Source organism: Miniopterus schreibersii (assembly GCF_964146895.1).
Source record: "Miniopterus schreibersii genome assembly, chromosome: 3".
In the NCBI taxonomy this organism is placed as follows: Eukaryota; Metazoa; Chordata; class Mammalia; order Chiroptera; family Miniopteridae; genus Miniopterus; species Miniopterus schreibersii.
Window position 1 is genome coordinate 5,238,448 of NC_138103.1, and position 22,708 is coordinate 5,261,155.

Consider the following 22,708-nt stretch of genomic DNA (forward strand, 5'->3'; position numbering starts at 1 on the left):
ATGACAGATTCCAAAACTTTAGCTCTTAGCCACTCTGAAGAATAGAGAAACTGTCACCTAAGCACTAAATGAGAGGGGATGCAATGTCTTTGAAGGGAGACTTACTAATTAGAAAAAGTAAAACACAAGGGAGCTTAAGCAGGGAAATCCTACTTCTGATCTTACATGTACAAAACTAAGCCTAACAGATGGTAATTGAGGCAAAGTCTTCAAGGCAACAAACAAATCACTTGTTCAAAAGACAGGAGTTAATGTACAAAGGTTTCATTAAACATAGCAACTAGAAAAAACTTATGTGATAGTTAGTCTTCATCCTGGAGCACAGATCTAAGTTTTCTAAAATGTGAGTGAAAGAGTCTACTTTCAGTTATTTAAAATGAACACTGGAACTGAATGCACTGGTTCACTGGTGCACTGGAATCAAGACATCATCCACTAGGCCCTAGTTTGCAACACTCCAGTTGAAAAAGTAGTACTTACCATTTCACAGTCAAGTCCAAAGAGAGGACTTTTGTCTGTTACAGGACCATTACATTTGGTTGGTACGAAGTTTTCACACTCAGGAAAACCTAGAAGAAAAGGTTACCTTAGAACCAGAGATGATAAACATCATTACATTCATCCTGGGAAACCTGAAATAACACATTTGCTGGGCACCTTCTTTAAGTGAGACACTTGAAAAATAAAGATTAAAAAAGAGACCATCTGTCCTCAAGTTTTCTCCATCCCCTCACTTTTAGATTCTGGAAGAATAACAAACATTGCTGTTAAAAGAGAGAATAGAGCCTGGGCTTCCCGAAAGTTACCAAGGAACAATTTTTCCTCCTGTTAGAAAAGAGACTGTAACTAAACTGTGGCTGAGTCCAAAGGCACTAGACATTTCCAAGTAGGCACTAAGGAAGGATGAATAAAGTATGCAAATGACTGGATGTGGCATTTTTCTTTCCTAAACAAAGGAAGAGACACTAGGGATGAGGTTCTATCCTGTCAAAGATCTAAAAGGATTTCACTGTAAGCAAAAGGTTTATGTAATAGTCACCAGTGCACCCTGCACCCAACTCTACCCTGGAAATCTCTCTTGAAATCTGTGTCTAGAAATGTGCTTCCATTTTCTGAAATCATACCCTGAAAACTTCCTACAGAAGTTCAGCTAGGGTACCCCCCCTCCTTGTGTACTCTAAATCAATAACTAGGCATATTTAGCTCAGAGGTCTGAAAGCATTTGGATCACTGAAGACTCCAACTTTCATACAGAGGCTGCCAATAAAAGGTCATACCTAGATCTTGTCTGACTAGAAACAAAAGAGAGTTTGAAAAGTTTTGACCAGTTTCTATGCCACAGTATCCTGAAATTGCTAACTGATTACAACTGAAATCACCCAAATATGATCCAGGTCAGAAAAGAGAAGCATCCTCAAATCTGGGAGACATATACTTGCTGCCCTCCTCACCTATATTATCAGTGGCAATAATGATAAAAAATATCTAACATTGTATAGCACTATGTGCTAGCCACCACTTTTGTACAATAACTCATTTAGTCCTCATAGAAACCCTAAGGTATATAAACTATTTTACAGAGAGCGTTTTCACTTAAATTTATTTTAAAAGGAAATTTGTTTCCAGAATATATAAAGATCTCTAATAACTCAATAATAAAGACAGCCCAATTAAAAATTGGACACAGGATCTGAAAAGATATACAAATAGCCAATAAGCATAGGAAAAGATGCTCAACATCATCAGCCATCAGAGAAATGCAAATAAAACCACAATGATACCACTTCACACCCACTACAATGGGTGTAATAAAAAAGACAGAGAATAACAAGTATTGGTAAGAATGTGCAGAAATTGGAACCCTCATACATTGGTGGGAATCTAAAACAGTATAGCTGCTTTAGAAAATAGCCTGGTAGTTCCTCAAAATGTTAAACAGAGTTACCTAATGACCCAGCAATTCCACTACTAAGTACATATAACCAAGAAAAATGAAAATATATGTCCAAACAAAAACTTGTACCTAAATGTTCATAGCAGCATTACTCATAAAAGCCAAAAAGTGGAAACAAGCCCCGTGTCCATCAACTGATGAATACTTAAATCAAATGTGATATATTCATACACAGAGCAGGATTAGAATGAAAATAAATGAAGTACTGATACATGCTACAACATGGATGAACCTTGAAACTTTATGTTAAATGAAAGAAGCCAGGCACAAAAGACCACGATTCCATTTATATGAAATGTCCACAGGAGGTAAATCTATAGACAGAAAATAGATTAGTGGTTGACTAGGGCTAAGGGTGTTGTGGGAGAAACAGTAGTATGGGGTTTCTTTTGGGATAATAAGTGTCCTAAAATTGATTGTGGTGATGCCTGTAAAGCTCTTAAAAACATACTAAAAACTACTGAACTGTGTACTTTTTTTTTTTAACTGTACACTTTAAATGGGTGAATTGTATGGTAGGTTAGTTATATCTCAATAGAGCTGATTTAAAAAAAAAAAATTAACATCACTGCTGTGATTAAGAGCTAATAAAGAAAATAAAATGAGCCCTGGCCAGTGTAGCTCAGTAGACAGAGCTTCGGTCTGTGCACCTAAGGATCTTGGGTTCAATTCCCAGTCAAGGGCACGTGCCTGGGTTGCAGGTTTGATCCCTGGCACATGCAGGAAGCAACCAATTGATGTCTCTCTCTCATATTGATGTTTCTCTCTCCCCCTACCCCTTTACTTCCACTCTATCAATGGAAAAAATGTCCTAGGGTGAGGATTAACAAATGAACAAACAAACAAATACGTTAAATGAAATCAAATCATTTCTATTAAATTCTTGCTGACCAAGGCCGAGCCCAGGCCTGCTCTATTTGGTGAAGAAAATGGGGGTGGAGGAGGGAGGATTAGAAGTATTGAAGAAGTGTTAAAGACATAATGACTTTTTAATATACTAAGAAGAAATGAAAGAAAACTGAGAAAGGAATAACTTTCCCATTAAATATTTCAATGCTATTTAAGGTCCCATTCATGTACTACCTCAAATCATCACTATACCAACATGGTACACATCCTACACTTTAGGAAACGTTGCACTTAAAATAATTCTCCATTAACAGAAGATAGAACAAGTCACTTGGAAAGTAGCCAAAAAGAAAACCAAAAAAAATTTTCAACAGTATTATTTTTACATAAACTGCTAGATATTCTTATATTGTTACCAACATCAGATTAAATCTAAACCAACCTTGTAATGGAAAGTGAAATGTTTTCATTTCCTCCTTTGTGAGCAGGCATTGGGTCAAGCCCACTTTCTTACAGCCATACTTTTGAATGATGGGGTCATTCTGCAGATTGATGCTGACTTTTGAACTGGCAGAAGGTAAAGACCCTGAAACAAGAAGGACAACTGAATGTATCTCATTCAATCTGTGTTTAAGAGACCTCAAAGGACATGGCTCCTAATATTGTAAAGGTAAGTATGGAGAAAATCAAAAGATGTGCAAGACCCAACCCCAACTTTTTTAAGGAGCTTGCACCCTAATACAGTTGTAGGAAAACAAAGAAAGTAAGTTCCAAATGGTCTATAATACAAGGGCTATAAAAGGAAAAGGAAGACAATACACTGGCTGGAGTGGTCAGAGATGGTTCAAGAGAAGAAAAGATTAGCTGGGTCTTGAAGGCAGAATTCATATAATTGGTATATTAGACCTGTCCATTACAGTGCCTGCGACTCCTAACAGCCCATTCTAGCAAAATCTACTCCATCCCTAGCCACTTAATTCAAGCATCAGCCTAGCTTAGGAAAAACCATCTATAAACTGACCAATGACTTGATATTCCTTGTCAAGACATGTTGAATGGTAGCTAAGCTGGTCAGATTGCTCGCTGCCAGAACTGAACCAGGAAACACAGAAAACTGACTAGTTAGAAGAGAACAGAAAAAAGAAGCTGCCCTGAAAGAGATAGAGAGCAGCTTTTCACTAGAGGCACCTAAGATTCCTGATGTATTTCTAGTCCACTTGTATCCTTCAAATAATACCCCTCTCACTTAAGGTGCCTAAGTTTTTGGTCCTTGCAACCAAAAAAGCCAGTCTCCTAAGTAGAAAGAAGGCATGCCAAGCAAGACAGAAATGTATAAAGCAAGGCTGGTATGGCAGTGACTAGATCAGCTGGGGAGGAACAAGGGTCTGTGTGGAGAGAGGAGGAGAAAAGTAAACTGTAGGCCACAGTGAATGTCTGGCTTGAGTCTGGACTTTAGTCCATCATTCAATACGTAATGGGGAGCAAAAGAAAGTTCCTGAGAAGGGAAGTGGCATAACCGAACAGTATTTTAAGCAAGATCGATCTCAAAGGTACATAGAAAACAGAGCAGGGAGAGAAATGAGAAAAGGTCTGGATTAGGACAGTGGAAAGGATGGATGAAAAGGAATATATGAAAAAAACATTACACAAGAAAAACTGGTAGAGCACAGTGACAGAACAATTCAATTCTGTCAACAAAATACTTACATGAAGTACTTGTATACCTGACAATGTTTAAGCTACTAGAGATTCCCCAATAAACAAGATCAACAAAACTCTCCATGGAACTTTTTCTAGTTGGGAAGATGAACAGTAGACTAATAACATAAAACAGCAGGTGAGGACAAGGGTGATGGAGAAGGTAAGAGGTAGAGGAGGAGCTGTGGGGCAGGGAAGGAACTGCTGCCATATTATAATGATCAGGGGAGGTCCCTTGTAAGGTGACATCTGAACAGAGTCAGAGGAGCAAGGGAAGGAGCCATGCAGACTGGGTATGGGGAGCCAGAAGAAAAATAATTCTTAAACTCAAGACTGGTGTCTTAGAGAAAAATGGTACCAACAGAAAAGGGGATTGGAAGATGGAAGTCTATTATTTAGGGATGAGAAAAATGCTTTTAGCTATTTTATGATTGAGGGGACAGTGGACTATCCAAGTAGCAACATCCAGCAGGCTGTCAAAAATGCAGCCCTGGAATCTGGGACACGAGTCCTAGAGATAAAAATAAAGGAGTTACCCACAGAAGAGTGATAGGTAAGCCTGGAAAGAATAGATGAGTATTCCAAAGGAGGATCGGAGTGCTACAGATTACACCTTGGGAGCTTTGGTATTTAGGATGAAAAAACAAAGTGAAATCTTTAAGGGGACAGAGAAATAGCCATGACCCTATGACTCCTCAATGCGTACATAATAATCTCCAAAGTCCTTCACGTGGCCTTTACAGCCTACAGGACATGGCTTTAGCCTACCTCTCAAGCCTCATCTCTCACCATTCCCTCATTCCATCCCTGTCCCACCTAATCATCCCAACCATCTACAGTCTTCAGTCATGTCAAAGTTATTTTTCCTTATTATATCTTTTCTTTTATAACTTGCCATTTTTACATGAGCTTTGACTCTCATGACGACTACTTTGTGATTTACTAAAAAATGTTTATAGTTCAGGTTCAATCAAACATAGCTGAAGTCAGATATGGGGAGCTACTGGAGAGGAGTCATGGACGGGTAGGAAATTAGATGCCTTTGAGACAGAGGATAGTAGGAAGCACAGTACTGGAGGAGATGGGAGGAAAGCACTGCTTATTCTTCACCACTTTTCCATGTCCCCTGAGTGCAACTACTCAACTATTTATTTTGGAACACAGAAAAAGCATCACTGAACAATACTTACCTTACTATGTGTAATGAACTCTGATGAGTTCTAGTCTATTCCACCACTTGCCTCCTTCCCACCCCAAAACAGGTTAGCTAGAATTTGCTCATGAGACACAACCCACAGTTTGAAAAACACTGCTATCAGTGAAAGGCAAGATCTTCCTTCCCATCTGTACACTTGTAGGTACAAAGACCCAGTGACAGTTTAAAAATTATTCACAATAATACACAAGAGTCCAATGTCAGTGATAACCAGAGGAGCCTTAGCTATCTAACATAACCAGATGGTTTCTGAGGCATTAAATCCTAGCTATGACTTCTGTTGTCTAATCTCCCTACATACTTACCCATTTTTTCCTTTAAAAAACTGCTTTCTGCCCAGCCAGAGTGGCGCAGCAGTTAAGCACTGACCTAGGATCCAGGAGATCGAGGTTCGATTCCTGGTCAGGGCACATGCCTGGGTTTCGGGCTCAATCCCCAGTAGGGGGTGTGCAGGAGGCAGCTGATCAACAACTTTCTAATCATTGATGTTTCTATCTCTGTCTCCCTCTCCCTTCCTCTCTCTGAAATCAATAAAGACATTTTTTTTAAATATTGCTTTCTGCTGAAGATAGTTAGAATTGAGTTTTGTTGCTTGCAAGAATAAAAATGACTGATAAACCTACTCAATATCTTTTAGAATGAGCAAATAAAACTAGAATCACAGCCATACCTGCAATTGTCTTGGACAGATCCCCGGTTGTTCGTTTTTTTTGCAGCCCAATGATATCAGCTAGAAAATCAGATGATGGAGGAGGCAAGCGGAATTTCTGCAAATAACATAACAGGTGTTTATAAAAATGCTTCAAAGCTGTTAAAAGACTGTCAAAGACCTGGTCTTTCATTTCATTGTTATCTCAGTGCTAGAGAAGGTCTGGACCTTAATCGCTTGCATTGTAAAATGAGGACTGCTTCCTTAATGTGTAAAGTGACTAGGTAGATGAAGCCACATTTATCTCACTCCAGAAATTTTCTTTGCCTCTTCAATTATACACTGCAAGTAAGACAAACACTACAGAAATGTAAAACTTAGAAAAGTCCCTTATATTTTCAAAGCACTCCCAAATGTATTACTTTAGTGGACAGCATGAGGGTAGGTTAGGACAGATATACAGCAAAGCAAAACAGTTGAGAGCTCCAGCCTCAGGCTCACCTGGGCTTAAATTCCAGGTCCACTATTTGCTGTAATTTGGACAAGTCATTCAGTTTCCCTATGTATAAAATGGGAATAAAAGATTTATCTCTTACAAGACTATTGTGAGAATTAAAGATGATGCACGCAGCATGATTAATGTATGGCTTAGCACATAGGTAGTGTTCAATAAATGAAAGCACAAAAGAAAATGGAGACCCAAAGAGATTAAATTAGGGCTCACCAACTCAAATGCCCTCAGGGGTAAATAGATGAAACAGTCCAACAGAGACCGGTTGAGGCTATGAGAGAATGGAGAGCACATGTCTCTTCTAAAGATGACAGCTGCTATTCAGCTCCAGATACTGTTCTAAGAGGGCCCAATCTTGTGGTGTTGTCAAGAGAAACTGAAAAATATAGATTTTACAATTTTTGAAAACACCATAGCCCAAATAAAATAGGACAAAATCAACCTGGGAACTATACACTACAATCTGGGAATAAAAGTTTTGCCTAGATTACCAAAGAAAATCAAAGACAAACCCAATCTCAATACGAGATCTCTGCATCTTGGTCTTTTTCACCTTCTACAACCCCTATTGCTTTTTAAATCAGGTCGCCAAGGAGCACGGTTTGGGACATGTGCACTAATGTCTGGGTGGGAGAACCTGACTCCAGGCTCCAGTATAAAGTTTTGTTAACTTACATGTCTGAATGCCTTTCGGAGAAATCCAAACTCCAAGTAGAACCTGTAAAAGTGTAGCTGACTCATTCCCTGCAGTACAAAAACCACGACGTTGTTCAGGTGGTTTTGGTGCAAAAGCTGGCACCAGCTGTTGAAAAATCAAACCAACACATCTAAGAGTGATACCATTGAGTTGGTTACAGGCACACAGAAGGCAAGTGTGGAAAAAAAGCAGTGAGCAACAGCTAATGGAATTTCTCATCACTCACTGCCTACAAATGGAGAACTGCTATTACTGCCCAGAATTCAAATACAGAGCTCTTAATTACTGCATTCAAATCAAGTAGAATAGCATGTGAAAAGTAATGTACTCAAACCCAAAATTCTGTTAAACTTTGTTTCAAATCCTAAATTCGGATTTGTTTTAAATAGGCACTAATCTCAAGATACTAAGCTGCTTGGTAGTTCTTCCTACGCAGGTAATCATATAACTGGCTGAAAAAAGCTGTTTTGGATAAACTGGCAGACTGATGGTAATGTCTGTGAATACAGAGGATGGCTTTTGAGGAATCTAGCCAACCTCCCCCCAGACATTTGAAAATCTCTCTATTGGTACATATAAAAAAGCAACTTTTATTGCACATTTAATAATGGCATTAAGGATATCAGAAGAGTAAATTCTCTTTGCCGTTTATTTGTAAAAGAAGGAAAAAAGACTGGGATTCTTACCCTAGCCAGTTTGGCTCAGTGGTCAGTGTGTCAGTCCTCAGACTGAAGGGTCCTGGGTTTGATTCCAGCCAAGGGCACCTACCTTGGATGCAGACTCAATCCCCAGCCTGTCAGGGTGCATGTGGGAGGCAACCAATCAATGGATCTTTCTCACATCGATCTCTCCCCACCCCGTCCCCCAAAAAGCAATGGAAAAAATATCCTCTGGTGAGGAATTAAAAGAAAAAAAGGTTGGGATTCTTAACATATAATCATATTATTTCACTTTTTTTCTTTTTAATTTTTAATTACAGCTGACATTCAGTATTATTTTATATTAGTTTCAGTTATAAGCATAGTGGTTAGATATTTATGTAATCTACCAAGTGATCCCCCCACGTGGCACTACACCTAGTTACTACAATATTATTGACCACATTCCCTATGCTGCACTTTATATCCCCTTGACTATTCTGTAACTACCAATCTGTCTGTACTTCTTAATCCCTTCACCTTTTTCACCCAGCCCCTAATCCCTCTCCCCTCTGGCAACTGTCAGTTTGTTCTCTGTATCTATGAGTCTGTTTGTTTTGTCCCTTTGTTCTTTAGAATCCACATAAAAGTGAGATCATACAGTGTTTATACTTCTGTCTGATTCATTTCACTTAGGATAATACCCTCTAGGTCCATCCATGTTGTTGTAAATGGCAAGATTTCCTTCCCTTTTTCCGCCACATAATATTCTATTGTATACATATGCATTGTATTTTTTTAAGTCTTCGACCCACTGATGGACACCTGGGCTGCTTCTGTATCTTGGCTATTTTAAATAATGCTGGGGTGCAGATATCTTTTCAAATACTGTTTTCATTTCCTTCTGATAAATACCCAGAGTGGGATTGCTTTGTCACATGGTAGTTCTACTTTTTTTTTTCGAGGAACCTCCACAGTGGCTATACCAATTTGCAACCCCACCAACAGTGCAAGAGGGTTCCCTTTTCTCCACATCCTTGCCAACACTTGTTATGATCATTTTATTTCAATCAGGTCTCCACTGGGGGTTACAAACCAAAATATCTATAGCAGCCAGATACTGTAAACAAGGAAAGCTGGCCAGGTGGGACACTGAAGTGCATATGCCCCATCTAAAGGGGGAGGCCACTATTCAGCTTTGACAAATTGTTCCCATGTGGGAATACAGGGACAGTTGCAGATCTTTGAGTTTTTGAAGAAGTAAAAAAATCTGAATTTTTATAAAGGACTTCCCAAATAAAATTGTAGGCAACTATCATAATTTTTTTAAAGGAAATTCTGTATGGCAGACAAATAATGTCAGTTAAGGCAGGTATAGCCCTCTAGACACTGAGGTTTGAAACCTAAGGTCTATCCCCACCTTTTAAGTTCATCTCATACCTAGGTTTGGGAACACTGGATTTGCCCAGAACTGCGTACTTCAGCAATTCACATAGCTGGTTATGGGTTACTTCACAGTTTTCAGCAAATAAAATGGTAGATAAGCGTGCTTTCTGTAAAGATTAAATCGGGGCATATCAAATTATGATTATCAAGAACAGCAACAAAGCAAGGCATATTATTAAAATATTCTAGTTTCTGATGATTTTAGCATATATCTGAACATGAGGGTTATAATTAATCAGAAAGGAAGGTCTAAAACCACCACCTGTGATACGACATTATTAATGGAATACTTAATAAACATTGACACATAACCTTAATTACAGATACTTGGTTATGTACTAGGGGTAGCAGGATGAATAAAACATGATTCATGCTCTCATGGAGTCCATTCTACTAGGGGGAAAGTACAGAAACAGGTAATTCCAATACAATGTGGGTAAATGCTATTATAAAGTATAGGAGCCAAGAGGCAAACTGCCTTGAGGGTTACTGTGTTTGGGGGACAGCTTCACTGAGATAAAAATAATGGGGTTGAGCCCTGAAAATAAAGAGTCAGCCAGGTAGCAGGAAACACTGTGTCTAAACATGTACTGTAGTATGGTTTGGCCAGAGCCAAGATTGCATGTTGCAGAGCAGTAGAGATATGAGAGGAGAGAAGTGGGAGCTAGACGACAAATCATATTGTCTAAGCTAAGGAGCAACAGGGAGTTCACTGAAGTTCCACCCCTCCTTTAAAACAGCTAGGCACTTATATCTGGTTATTAAAGTATATTGTACTTGTTTAAAAAGAGTCAGATAATAGAGAAAGGTAAAATAGATAAAAGACAGACAATAAATGAAAATAAAGTCACCTGCCCTGTACTTGAATAACTCAAGAGATAATTACCACTTTCATTTTAATCAGGGAAGCAGCAGAGTATAGTGAGGAGCTCACATCATGGACTCACACAACCGGAGTTCAAATACCAGCTTTACTGTCTGGGACAAGTGCCTTAACCTCAAGATGCAGTTTCTTCATCTATATAATTATAATTCTACCTCATGAGATTATTGGGAAAACCAATGAGGTAGTGCAAGTACAATAGACTGAAGCTAGTGCCTGAAGTATTGTAGTACTTAATAAACAACAGATATTGCTATTTTTTCCCCTATGACTTTTTAATTTTGATAGTCCATTCTCTAAAGTTACCCAAAAACTTGTAATTTCTCTGGGGGGAAAAAAATCCCTAATGATGACACTGTTTTTTTAAAAATTATAGTTTTGTGAGTATCCTTGTATAGACATCTTTGTACATTTATTTTCTTAGGATAAATTCTTGGTCAAAATAAGCATGTATATATGACATTCTGACAAAGATTGCTAACTCCTAAAGAAATGTACCAATTTATATTTACCAACCAAAAATGTGTGAGATTGATAAGGTGGAACTGAGTAAGGCGGGGGTTTATATGGTTGCTGAGCATGGGCGGTCAGAACCTGAGAAGGGAGAAGAGGACACCTATATAGGAGAGACGACCCAGGATTGGGGGTAGGCATGCAGTACACACGCGTGGGGAGCCAATGTGAGGTGTCAAAGCCTGAACAGTATAAGGGCATCCATGCAGTGGGAAGGGAAGAGCAGCGACCTGGCATCAAGTCAGAAACTGTTTAGGATAAGGAGGGCATAAATGCTGAGGGACAACAGTGGCATGTATCACAAGATTCAGAGCCTGAACAGGGTGAGGGTGTCCATGTGAGAAGGATGAGGGTAGCAGCCTGTCACAGTAGTGATGAGGGCATTCACACAGGAGGGTAACCTGGTATAAGGTGCAGTGTGACAGAGCCCAAGCCGGATGAGGAGGGTGTGGGCAGATGCAATGGGGGACTAACCAAATATATTAAAGATAATGGGAGTTAGGTTTTTCAAAGGAAATCATGAATACGAAAAGGCAGAAATTCACAATGAATCATGTGGAATTGGGTTGAAAGTAGAGCTAATGATATGAATTCATGGTTTTTCAATATGTATGGATCCATGTTTAACGCAATATGAATTATATGTTTAAATATTAATTTAATTAAATACTTTTATGACTAAATTACAAACAACTTTTATAAATAAAGTTAATTTGGTAACATGAATTACACATTTAAATATAAATATTTAATGTCATAAGAATTTAGCTATAAATGTGTATGTGTGTTTGTGTATATATTTCCTAGTTCTTTTGGGAGTATTAACATCCTAATAGCAATGAGCACATCTAGCACCCAAGTCTTGAGTTTCTAAATGTCATTCGCTACTGAAAAGAACCAAATCTCCCAGGAGAAAGGGCTGATTCCAGGGCTGGGGCAGGGAAAGCACAGATGAGCCTGGAACACCTGTGCCAGAGAAGTGAGGAAATGCTCCAAGAATGATGGGGTCACGTCAAAAGGACAAGCAGCTCCCTCAATGGCCAAATCTGGGATATTTTCAGCATCAAAATATGAGAATGGATTATAACCCACTGAATACAATAGGTAACCATGAGTTCATACTGAGAAAAAAATAAGTAAATTGCTAGTTTAATGAGAAAGCATTTCCCCACAAAATTAGAGAAAAGGTAACTTTAGAGAAGTTTAGCACACACTTATCTTAATCAACTAATCACGGTTAATATGACCAAATGGGACAATCAAAACCCTGTGCAAGCCGAGGCCAGTTTGGCTCAGTGGTTAGAGTGTTGGCCTTAGGACTGAAGGGTCCCAGCTTTGATTCCAGCCTGGGGTGGGTGCCTTGGTTGCAGAAGGCAACCATTCGATGTGTCTCTCTCACAGACGTCAATGTTTCTTTCTCTCCCTCCCCCTTCCACTCTCTCTAAAAAATCAATAGAAAAATATTCTCGGGTGAGGATTAAAAAAAAAAAAGTGTGCAATCTGATAAAATACATGAGAACAGTATCACTTCTGTGCTACTTCTGCCAAAGATTTATAATCTGAATCCAATCACTAAGCGAACAGGCCCCCGGTGGCCCAGTGGGTTGGAGTGCCCTTCTGTGCACCAAGAGGTTGGGGGTCTGATTCCTGGTCAGGGCACACACCTGGGTTGCAGGTTCCATCCCCTGTGGGGGTGAGAACAGGAGGCAACTGATCCATGTTTCTCTCTCTTTTGAAAAATCTAAAATAATCATATAAAAAAAACTAAAAATCGTATAAGAAAATCTCCCTCTCGCCCTAAAAATCAATAAAAGCATACCCTCGGGTGAGGATTAAAAAATAATAAGCAAACAGACAAACCTAACTTGAGGGACATTCTGGATGATAACTGTTCCAGGATTCTACAAAAGTAAGATCATGAACATCGAGGAAAAAGACTGGGGGACTGGGCTGAAGGAGACGTGGCAACACAACAGCACAACACACCATTCTGCTAAAAAGGACAGAAACTCAAAGGGGTCCGAGGATGAGGCGGCAGGTAACACCTCTCCACGTTACCTCCTGATTCTGACGGTGGCACTGTCATGTAGGGCTGTTTGTAGAAAACACAGCCTAGGACACCCGGGGGCGCACCGTGTTGTCAGCTGGTTCCAATGTGTGTGTGTATGTGGGGGGGGGGGGATTGTTCTCGCAACTCTTCTGTAAGTTTAAGATTGCTTCAAAATAAAAAAGTGATGAGGCCCAGCCGGGCGTGGCTCAGCGGTTGAGCGTGGACCTAGGATCCAGGCGATCGGGGTTGATTCCGGCTCCGGGCACAAGCGCGGGTTGCGGGCTCGATCAATGACTCTCTCATCATTGATGTTTCTGTCTCTCTCTCCCCCTCTCCCTTCCTGTCTCTGAAATCAATAAAGATATATATATTTTTAAAAAGTGATGAGGCTGTCAATTTCCTTACACTTCTTACATTAACCTTTAAAAAATTGTTTTGCCAGTCTGACAGGTAAAAAATGGAATCCCATTTTAATAAAGGATGCCCCACAGCGCCACTTCCCGGCTAACCTCTACCCGACTTACTCATCCTTCCAATGCTTTCCCCCCCTCTCTGCACCCCCAGCGCCCGGGTGCCCACGGCCCGGCCGGCAGGGCGCTCGCAGCTTCGCCCGGGGGCGGCACCGGCGCCCGAACCCGGAGCGCCCCCGCGCGAACCTCGGTACCGGCCGAGCGCGCGTTCCTCCCGCCGGCCGGCACCTGCCCAGCTGGAGGTCGCCGGCGGGCGCCCGAGGGAGGGGGCGGCACGTTCCCACGTTACGGGTCCGAAAGCAGGTCCCCGGAGGCCCGCGGGAGCCTGACCCGCGTCCAGGGCCCGCGGCGGCGGGGCGAGGGCCCGGCCGCTCCCACCGGCGCCCGGCGCTCACCTTGGCCGCGGGCGGCCTCTCCTCACGCTCCCCACCGGCTCTCCTCGCCTCGGCCGTGCCGACCAGCGCGCTCGGGGCGCGCCTCCGCTTCCTGCCCTCCTCGGGGCGCCTCCCGGCCTTCCCCCGGACCGGCTCCATGGCTGAGGGGAGAGGGCACCGCCGAGGGGACCCGCGCCGCGCCTGAGTATCCGCAGCCGCCCTCCGCCCGGAGCTCCGTGCACCGAGCTCTCCCGCTCGCCGGGAGAGAGGGCGCCGCCACCGTCCCGGTCCCGCGGCGGAGAAAACCCGCGCCCACGCCTAAGGGCTTTACCGTCGGCGCCGAGCGGGGCCCAGCCGCCGACCGCGCCCCCACACGTAGGGAAGAGGGAACGGGGCGGCGCCGCGTGGCTCCCCTACCTACTGCCGCTCCCCTCAGCCCCGGCCGAGACCGCTGGGAGAAGCGGGGGGCGTGACGCCGCCAGACTCCGCCCCGGCGCGCCCACCGCCCAGCTGCGCGGGCCGTTAGAACGGACCGGAAGTGAGGGCCCGGAGACTTCCGGAAGCTGGGCCGCGGGGCGACGTACGGGGAATGGCGACCAAGAAGTTGGCCCGGTACGCGGAGGGCTGAGGGCGGGCGTCGCTCCGGCGCGGGCGGTGCGGTGTGAGCGTCGCTCCTGGTGTGCTGCGAGCAGCGCGGCCGTCGCTCCCGGTGCGGTGCGAGCGGGGCGGCCGTCGCCCCCGGTGCGGGGGGCGGGACCGGGGCTGCCGCGGGGGCTGCCTCCGTCCTCTGCAGCCCGGCGTCTCCGACCTGGGCTTCGAGCGGGTCTAGGCCTCCGGGGAGGACGACGCGCGTGTGGCCGCCCGGAGGTGGCAGGCAGCCGGCCCCCTCGTTGCCCAGCCGCCGCCCCCTCGCGAGCCTCCGGCCGCGGCTCCTGCCCGCTCCCGGTTGACTCCCCGCGCGGGCCGAGGTAGCAGCGAGCGGCGCGGGCGCAGGGCACCATCCTGCGCTCCCGTACCAAGCGTGCTCCTTGGCGGATTACTGACTTCATCTTCTCATCATTAAAAAGCGACCACCTCGTACCGCCGAGGATTAATTAAATGAGGTCACGCGATGTAGTTGACCGCGGGCGTCTGTTTTTCTTTACCCAGGTATTTTAAGTCCCTAGAAGCCTAGGCCTGCCCTGTCTCCTCAGAACTGTGCTGTGCACACTAGCAAGGGCTTGAAAGGTGCAGAGGCAACAAGAACAGACGTCTCGGCGCACTTTTACCTCTACAGCCACTCGAGTTCCTCAGCATTGCTGTAAAATAAGGGAAGCAGAAGGAAGCAGTCTAGGTTTGCAAATGTGTACTTTGAAGTCCGTGTAGGTCCATGGTTACTAAAATCGAGAGAGAGTAGCGGCTAGTGCAAGAGCCGAAGCCTTTTGCGCTCAAAGTCTGGGTCCGTTTCCCCTCGGCCCCAGCCCGTCGGTAACGAGTTACACCGTGAGTCTGTCAGCTGTTCGAGCAGGTGTGCGTGAACGTGTGCAGCAGGGGGGTTGCTTTCCGTTTTTTAGGCAGCTTGGATTAATCAGGAGAAAGTCAGCGGCGCCAGCAAATGCAGATCTAGGAAGGAGCAAGTTCAGTAAGTAGTGTGCCTCGTTTCTTCATATTTCGTGCCTTGCACTTTTAACACTGGTAAAGCGTTCGGACACCCTGATCTTTTGCAGAGCAGTTATTTGACTACTTGATTGTTATTGATTTTGAGTCGACATGTTGGAATGATGGGAAACGCCACCAGACCCAGGAAATAAGTAAGTCTGGACTGCCGATGGCCAAAGCTGGCTGTCATTAGATGTCACTTTAAAGTTTATAGATATAAGCAAACAGTTAAAGAAAACAAGATCGTCTATGAATTGGTAGCTTACTATAAAACCTGACCCCCAAAACAGAAAACAAAAACCTAATGCCTAAATGTGTTGTCATATAAAATGATTTTTTTAACGGGGCAGGTAGAAAAGGGTATAGAGGGGATAAATGGTGATGGAAGGAGACTTGTCTTGGGGCGGTGAACACAATACAGATGATGTACTATAGAATTGTACACCTGAAACGTATATAATTCTGTTAACCAGTGTCACCCCAATAAATTGAAATAAAATAATTGTTTTAGGATTACATAAAATCTAAATTGCATAGAAACTGGGGGAAAAATACCTTTGCAAAAAGGAGTATGTATATTTTAACTTCCATATGGTCATTATATTTAATGGTGGAAATATATTGAAGGGTTTTAAGTAGATACACTCAACTTTAAGGTTTTGACATTCTTTGGCATAACTTTAATTTTAACCATTACATCATACTGCTTTGGTCATTCTAATATGCTTTTACCGAAACAGTGATTGATTAAGGGTCAATTGATGATTCTCTCATGTAGTTGAATTTCCAGCAGTATTGCTGAACACATCAACTGGAGAGATTGAATCTGAGTTCCATGCTTATGTTCAGCCTCAGGAACACCCAGTTCTTTCTGAATTTTGCATGGAACTGACAGGCATAAAGCAGGTATGCCCTTCCCTTTTCCCCACCTCTCTTCTCACCCCCTCCCTCCCCCAGCTCCCAAACAATAAACAGGCAGGTATGATGAAAATATTAAATTCAGAAATCAACTTCAAAAAGGAAATAAAAGCTATATACCTTTTGGAATTAGATCTATTTAGTGTTAGGAGAAATAATGTCCCCTCCAGAAGTCCATTAGAATCTTTAAAAATTAGAAAGAATAATGTAAAAATGAATAGCAAATTTATTTTGCGGAAATACATAAAATTTCTGGTGATCTGAATTTAATTATATTTCTGTGTGATTTTAAATTGGTAACCTAATTTTTCTTATTTTGTAGAGTCCTAATCATCACATTATCTCTTTCCCATGTGTTTAACATGTTTTCACTAGATAAACTCTTTGTCAGTAGAACTTCTTTGTTATATACCCCACGGTGCCTGAGCATGTGCTCAATAATTATGAAATTCGATTGTTGAATTCAGATTTTGTCACTGTTCAGGCTCAAGTTGATGAAGGAGTCCCTCTGAAGATTTGCCTATCTCAGTTCTGTAAATGGATTCAGAAGATTCAGCAACAGAAGAAAATTATTTTTGCTACCGGGGTTTCAGATCTGTCTACTTCAGAAGTAAAATTGTGCGCATTTGTTACTTGGTCAGGTAAAAAAAGGTTATATCTATCAATCATAAATGAGTATTATCACCACTATGTAATTCTTTACGTCTAGTAAGAGTTATACTTGTTAACCTTCTGGGCGAGGAAAAGAAATCCAAGTGCCCAGTTGATGTTAATCAAGAAAAGTAAATTGATTTATATTTTCAAAATTACCATTCTGGGATACCTTAAAACTGTAAGCCTTAACTTGAAGAATTTTTCTAGATTGTTTCTCTCTATTCTTAATCCAGGTAAAGATGGTTTAGTGAAAACTCTAATCATGCTATTTTTATACAACCTTGAATAAAAAGATTCCTTGTTCAACTCATATCCTTTGTTTTTATTTCACACTCACTAATGTATACATCAAGGGAAAAACAGGCCATTTAGAGTAGATCTTTTGTATGCCTGTGATACAGTATTGCCATTACTTCTCATTGATAGCAACGGCTGTGCCATTGCTGCTTAGCATTGATAGTGATACTTGGTTTCAGGTGTTTGGTTTCTCAGTTACATGAGCATTCTCTTAGAATGTTGAAAGCGGATAACCATCTCCATAGAGACCTTATAATTTGAAATCTTACTATTTTTGAAATGGTCATTGTGTCTTACTGAGTGCTAAATTTCATTTTGGAATTTAGTTACCAACTTAATTTCTTAGCAGTAAAGTTACAGAAAGTGAATAATTGCTAGATATTAGCAAGGCAATTAAATCTTACTATTCTGTTATATTATTATAGTATGTACATAGTATTACATGTTATATTATTCTAAATCATACTATTCTATTTTATATCATTTTTCAGCATGTTATTTATAAAGGATGATTGCATAAGCAAAAACTGCCGGCATCATTAACTTTGCTCTATTTTAATATACTTAATGCAGACTGGGACTTGGGGGTTTGCCTCGAGTATGAGTGTAAAAGAAAACAGCTGTTTAAACCTGTGTTCCTAAATTCTTGGATTGATCTCAGAGTCACTTACAAGGTAAGATTCAAGGGTGGGGGCATGTTCAGTTTCTTTCTGTTGAAAAATGATTAAACTTTATTCCACACAAGGGTATGGATTCCTACAAATAAAATATTTTCTCTTGAAACATTCACGTGAATACGTTTCTTATAGTCTGTAAAAACAACAAAAATAAGCACGTTCCAAATCTAGTACTAAAAATTAAGAAAAACGGTTAATACATAGCCTTCCAAATAGTAATCATTTTTTTAGACATATCTTCATTTATTTCATTAGATTTTCTATAGGAGAAAACCAAAAGGACTACGGGGTGCCCTGCAGGAAGTGGGAATAGAATTCTTGGGACGAGAACATTCTGGTTAGTATAAATTGAAAATAATTTTATTATGTAAGTAATTTTATTTTTTATTAAGTCTTTTATGTGAATCTCATTTTTTATGATGTCGTTAATAAGGAGTATCCTTCAGCCTAGAAAAAGCTCCTACTAATCTATACAGTTTAAATTGTTTCTAAGACTCAAATTACCACTTTCATGAAGTATTTTAAGATGAAGACTGCCATCTAGTGGCTGTCCAATTGCTAAAAAAGAATGAAAAGAATTGGCCAATCAAATGGAATTAAACAAATGCCCAAATAATACAGTGGACTAGTGAAAAATTGAACAAGACTGTTAGATTACTCACAAAACATGGTCCCTGCAGAATGTTAGTCACATTTTTGTGAACTAACAAATTTTCACCTCCTCTGTAAATGTGAGAGATTTTGTCTTTCATTGGTAAGGCTGCCACAGCTTTCCACAAGACCAGTTTATCATGATTAAAACTAGTAGATGGTCATAAAACTAACAGTTCCAATTTCCATTTAAGTGGTGGTTTTTTTGTTTTTGTCATTTTGATATATTTCTGTATACTGGTCCTCCTAAATTCAGTGTTTGATATTTATTTCCTCAGGATTGGATGATTCTCGGAATACTGCCCTTCTCGCTTGGAAAATGATCAGGGATGGTTGTTTAATGAAAATCACAAGGTCCTGGAATAAGGTCAGTGACATCTTGCTCCTTGATTCTGTTATCTCAAACTTCAGAAGTAATTGTAGGGTCACTGAAAAGTAGATGTCATGTGTGCAATAATTTATGTCAATCATTGATGGCATCTGTTTCGTCATATAATAATGTATACTAAAGAAATTCTGAATATACAGTTGCTAAAGCTATTGGATTTGTCTGTGGAATCATAGGTTCCCACCAAGAAGAATCCCAACATTCTGGCCAGAAATTCTAATGCCAGTCAAGTTAAAGAAACATCGGCCTGCAGTGGTAGCATTCAGGGTCCCAGCATGTGTGACAGGGAGCCTAAAAGGACAGCACACCGTGAAGAAGTTCAAATGAGGCCAGTTGGTACGAATTCTATAAAGGCACAGCAAGATGAATTGCAACCAAAGAGCAGTGTAAAAGTGGGTCTGCGCAGTGTCACAAGCTGTTTATCTCTCTTTAATGCTCAGTCCTCTACCTCTCTGGGGCAGTTGCAGTGTCCCAGCTTCAGTACACCTGTGCAGAAGCAAATAAAAAACGAACATCATGCATTTAATACCAAATCTAAGTCTTCAACAGTGGGTTCAGAATTGGTGCTTGTTTCAACTACTATTTCATCTGTTAATCATGTTTCTGATATGGAGATGAGCTCTGCTCTTGACTGTTTACCTATGTTGGCCGATTGGGAAGATGTAGCTTTATTGCCAGCATCTCAGCCTGAGCAAAATATAGATTGTATGCCTCCTATTAGTGATTCAAACTTAATTACTTCATTTAATTCTGGAGAAAGGTTAGTGGTTCTAAAAGAATCTGAAATGCTAAGTTATGGAAACTTTGGAGGCACAGAAGAAACTCCTCAAAAATCTGAGACCTCTAAGTCAATTGTCTATAAGAGTCCACATACTACTATTTATAATGTAAAAGAATCCAAAGATCCAAGTTCAGATGTTTCGAACTTTAAATTACCTGAGTGCAAATCAAGTAGTCTGAACAGTGTTAAGGCCAGTATGTCTTATCCTTCAGTTTTGGGGAAGTGTCTTCTTTTAGGTGGTACTAAAAGGAATCTATCCAGTCCCCCAATTTCCCCCCTAGCGAAAAAACAGACCTTCACTATTCATGAAGAAAAGCCTACATCATCTGATGGCTCCCCAGTGAGAACTTCTTCTTGGAAGGTTCCCTCCTCTGTCTTAACTCCTGCAGTTAACCTACAGGAGCCTTGGAAGAGTGGGAAGATGACACCTCCATTATGCAAGTGTGGCCGAAGGTCTAAGAGACTTGTTGTTTCTAATAATGGACCAAACCATGGAAAAGTCTTCTACTGTTGCCCTACTGGGAAATACCAAGAAAACAGAAAATGTGGTTATTTCAAATGGGAACAAACACTTCAAAAGGAGAGGGCCAACAGCACAGTTTGGTCTCATTCCTCAGGGGCCTTCACTTCTGGTTCTCCAGAAACAAGTCATGTTTGTGATCAAAATGTAAATATTTCTGCTAAAAATTCATTGAGACTCAGACCTTCCATGAGGAATTGATAAACTTTCTTTGTATCTAAACCATGTTTTTACTTTAATGCGACTTCTAGTGTGGTAAAGAGAAAAGGAGTGTATACGGCTACAAGTTATGAGGACAGCATATCTGAACTCTAGACTGCACTGGGCTATTACACACACAACACACACACACACATGAGAGAAAATAAATTTCACAGGCTTCTAATTTCAGTCACCAGCTACCTAACTTTTGTCTTCTGTTCGTGTATGAATCCTCATTGTTCCTTGAATTCCCAAACATTATGAGTATTCTTAAAATGTCTTAAACTGTTTTATTTATATTTCATATATTGACATTTGCCAAATTTATCATTCTTTTTTGAAGAACCATAAATGAAATATTTTGTAAACTGCATTTATTAGATTAAATATAATAAACAATAATAGTATATGATATCTTTCTTTTGCAGTTAGACCTTGAAACTAATTTTAAACTGTTTTAAGTTAATTGAGTAAAAATATGACTAATAAAAATCACTAGCCTGTTTTTCAGGTAGATACTTATACTTTGAGAATAATCTGGCTTTCTTGTGTTTCTAAAAGCTTGTGTTAGTTTTATTTCAGTGCTTGAAGATTGGTTCTGGTTTGTATATTAACATATCATAAGAGTTAACTCAATTAAGATGTGAAAATCAACAGATCAGAGATTTGGTTCAGAAACTGCTTCTATACCATACGTTTAAAAATTCCTTATCAGTTGATGGTATTCTTTTTGTATTAGCAAATTATAAGAACACTGATACTAACGCAGAGGCATTTACTATTTCTTTTCAGAATCCAGCCTCTGGTGTTACGGCCACACGATATTTTAAATCAGTACTTCATAAGCATACTGTCACAGTTTTATCACCTCTTCATAATCTTGGGTTTCTACAGTCTTTGTTTTATGGATGCTGTGATAGTTAAAAGAATGGATTTAAACAGTTTCCCATTCTTTCTTCCTCAGTTCATTTCTTTTTATCTTCCCACTGATAGTCTTTGGCAGCTCTTGAACAAATTCTACCTGTTGGTATCAAGGGAAGAAAATCAGCCCAGTATTCATCTTTAGACAAAGTCAATTCTATAGCAGCTCTATTATGAACTCTATGTAGAGAATAGGACACATTGGGGTGGGATTCTGGTAACAAGGGGGAAGGGGGGCACTGTTGAGATTTTTCTTGATATTTAATATTTTACTACCAGTCTGGTGAGCCAGGTGACCAAACAAATTTGATTTAAGAGTTTCATGTAATCTCAAAGGTTCTGATTCTTAACCATGCCATTGATTCAGTTTAGAATATTGGGTGTAGCATGTTTGAGGAGAATTTCATTAAAATTGAAAAAATAAACTGCTTAAATTTTCCAGAACACTAAGCAAATATTTATCGTAATTAGAATACCTACCTTTCTAGGATATTTGTAGGGTGCTGTAGTTTTTTTTACATGCTCCTGAATTTCCTCTTTTAGTTGTTCTTGGCCATGTGACTGGTAATTGGGGTTCAGAACAATAAAAGCCTTGACTACCTAAAATAAATTTTTGAAACACCAGTAAGATGAATTGTGTATTTTTATGCTTTAGTGTGTCTTGTTTACTTTCTCTGACTGGGAATCTAAGTGCTTGGTGAAAGGCCAGAAGGTTTAACAGAGTTTGATCCTAGCTCTGTTCTTAAGCCAGGCATTTAGTGCTCACACCTCCTGGTTTTTGTTTTGTTTTTAAATATATCTTTATTGATTTCAGAGAGAAGGAGAGAGAGAGAGAGAGAGAGAGAAACATCAATGATGAGAGAGTCATTGATCAGCTGCCTCCTGCACGCCCCGACTGGGGATGGAGCCTGCAACCCAGGCATGTGCCCTGACCGGGAATCAAACCCCGATCTCCTGGATCCTAGGTCGGTGCTCAACCACTGAGCTACGCCCAGCCGGGCCACCACCTCCTGTTTATCTAATACAGGAGAGCTTCTGGGACCCCTGCTTTGTTTATGATTTACACTTGAACCTTCTCATCTAACTACATCTTGAAGTCTACTTTCTCACCTGT

At 40.9% G+C, this 22,708-nt stretch overlaps 3 protein-coding genes across 10 annotated transcripts in view; 1 reads left to right on the forward strand and 2 right to left on the reverse strand.

Annotated features, from left to right (window-relative positions):
• Positions 1–14,398, reverse strand: part of REXO5 (RNA exonuclease 5) — a 31,828-nt gene extending 17,430 nt beyond the window's left edge. Inside the window, exons 1-6 of one of the 4 annotated variants that reach the window (XM_081131517.1) lie at positions 13,970–14,398; positions 9,653–9,765; positions 7,553–7,679; positions 6,388–6,484; positions 3,246–3,389; positions 481–569 (exon numbers count right to left, since the gene is read on the reverse strand). In XM_081131517.1, coding sequence (XP_080987643.1) covers positions 481–569; positions 3,246–3,389; positions 6,388–6,484; positions 7,553–7,679; positions 9,653–9,765; positions 13,970–14,107 — 708 coding nt within the window. In that variant the 5' untranslated portion in view covers positions 14,108–14,398. The remainder of the gene's footprint in view (positions 1–480; positions 570–3,245; positions 3,390–6,387; positions 6,485–7,552; positions 7,680–9,652; positions 9,766–13,969) is intronic. The other 3 variants (XM_081131518.1, XM_081131519.1, XM_081131520.1) reach the window with 3 other exon arrangements.
• Positions 14,399–14,488: 90 nt separating this feature from the next.
• On the forward strand, positions 14,489–22,218 carry ERI2 (ERI1 exoribonuclease family member 2). 2 transcript variants are annotated; one of them, XM_081131524.1, is made up of 9 exons: positions 14,489–14,560; positions 15,502–15,569; positions 15,655–15,738; positions 16,365–16,492; positions 16,989–17,145; positions 18,029–18,129; positions 18,388–18,469; positions 19,062–19,150; positions 19,348–22,218. In XM_081131524.1, exons 1-9 carry the CDS (start codon positions 14,538–14,540, stop codon positions 20,671–20,673), a joined length of 2,058 nt encoding a protein of 685 aa, XP_080987650.1. In that variant the 5' UTR covers positions 14,489–14,537; the 3' UTR covers positions 20,674–22,218. The 2 variants fall into 2 exon arrangements, with proteins under 2 accessions (XP_080987650.1, XP_080987651.1); XM_081131525.1 differs by having other exon boundaries at positions 14,501–14,560; positions 21,466–22,218.
• ACSM3 (acyl-CoA synthetase medium chain family member 3) overlaps positions 20,946–22,708 on the reverse strand; it is a 44,963-nt gene continuing 43,200 nt past the window's right edge. For all 4 annotated transcript variants that reach the window (XM_081131529.1, XM_081131526.1, XM_081131528.1 and 1 more), the window contains 2 exons: positions 22,071–22,194; positions 20,946–21,690 (listed from right to left, as the gene is read on the reverse strand). In XM_081131529.1, coding sequence (XP_080987655.1) covers positions 21,608–21,690; positions 22,071–22,194 — 207 coding nt within the window. In that variant the 3' untranslated portion in view covers positions 20,946–21,607. The remainder of the gene's footprint in view (positions 21,691–22,070; positions 22,195–22,708) is intronic.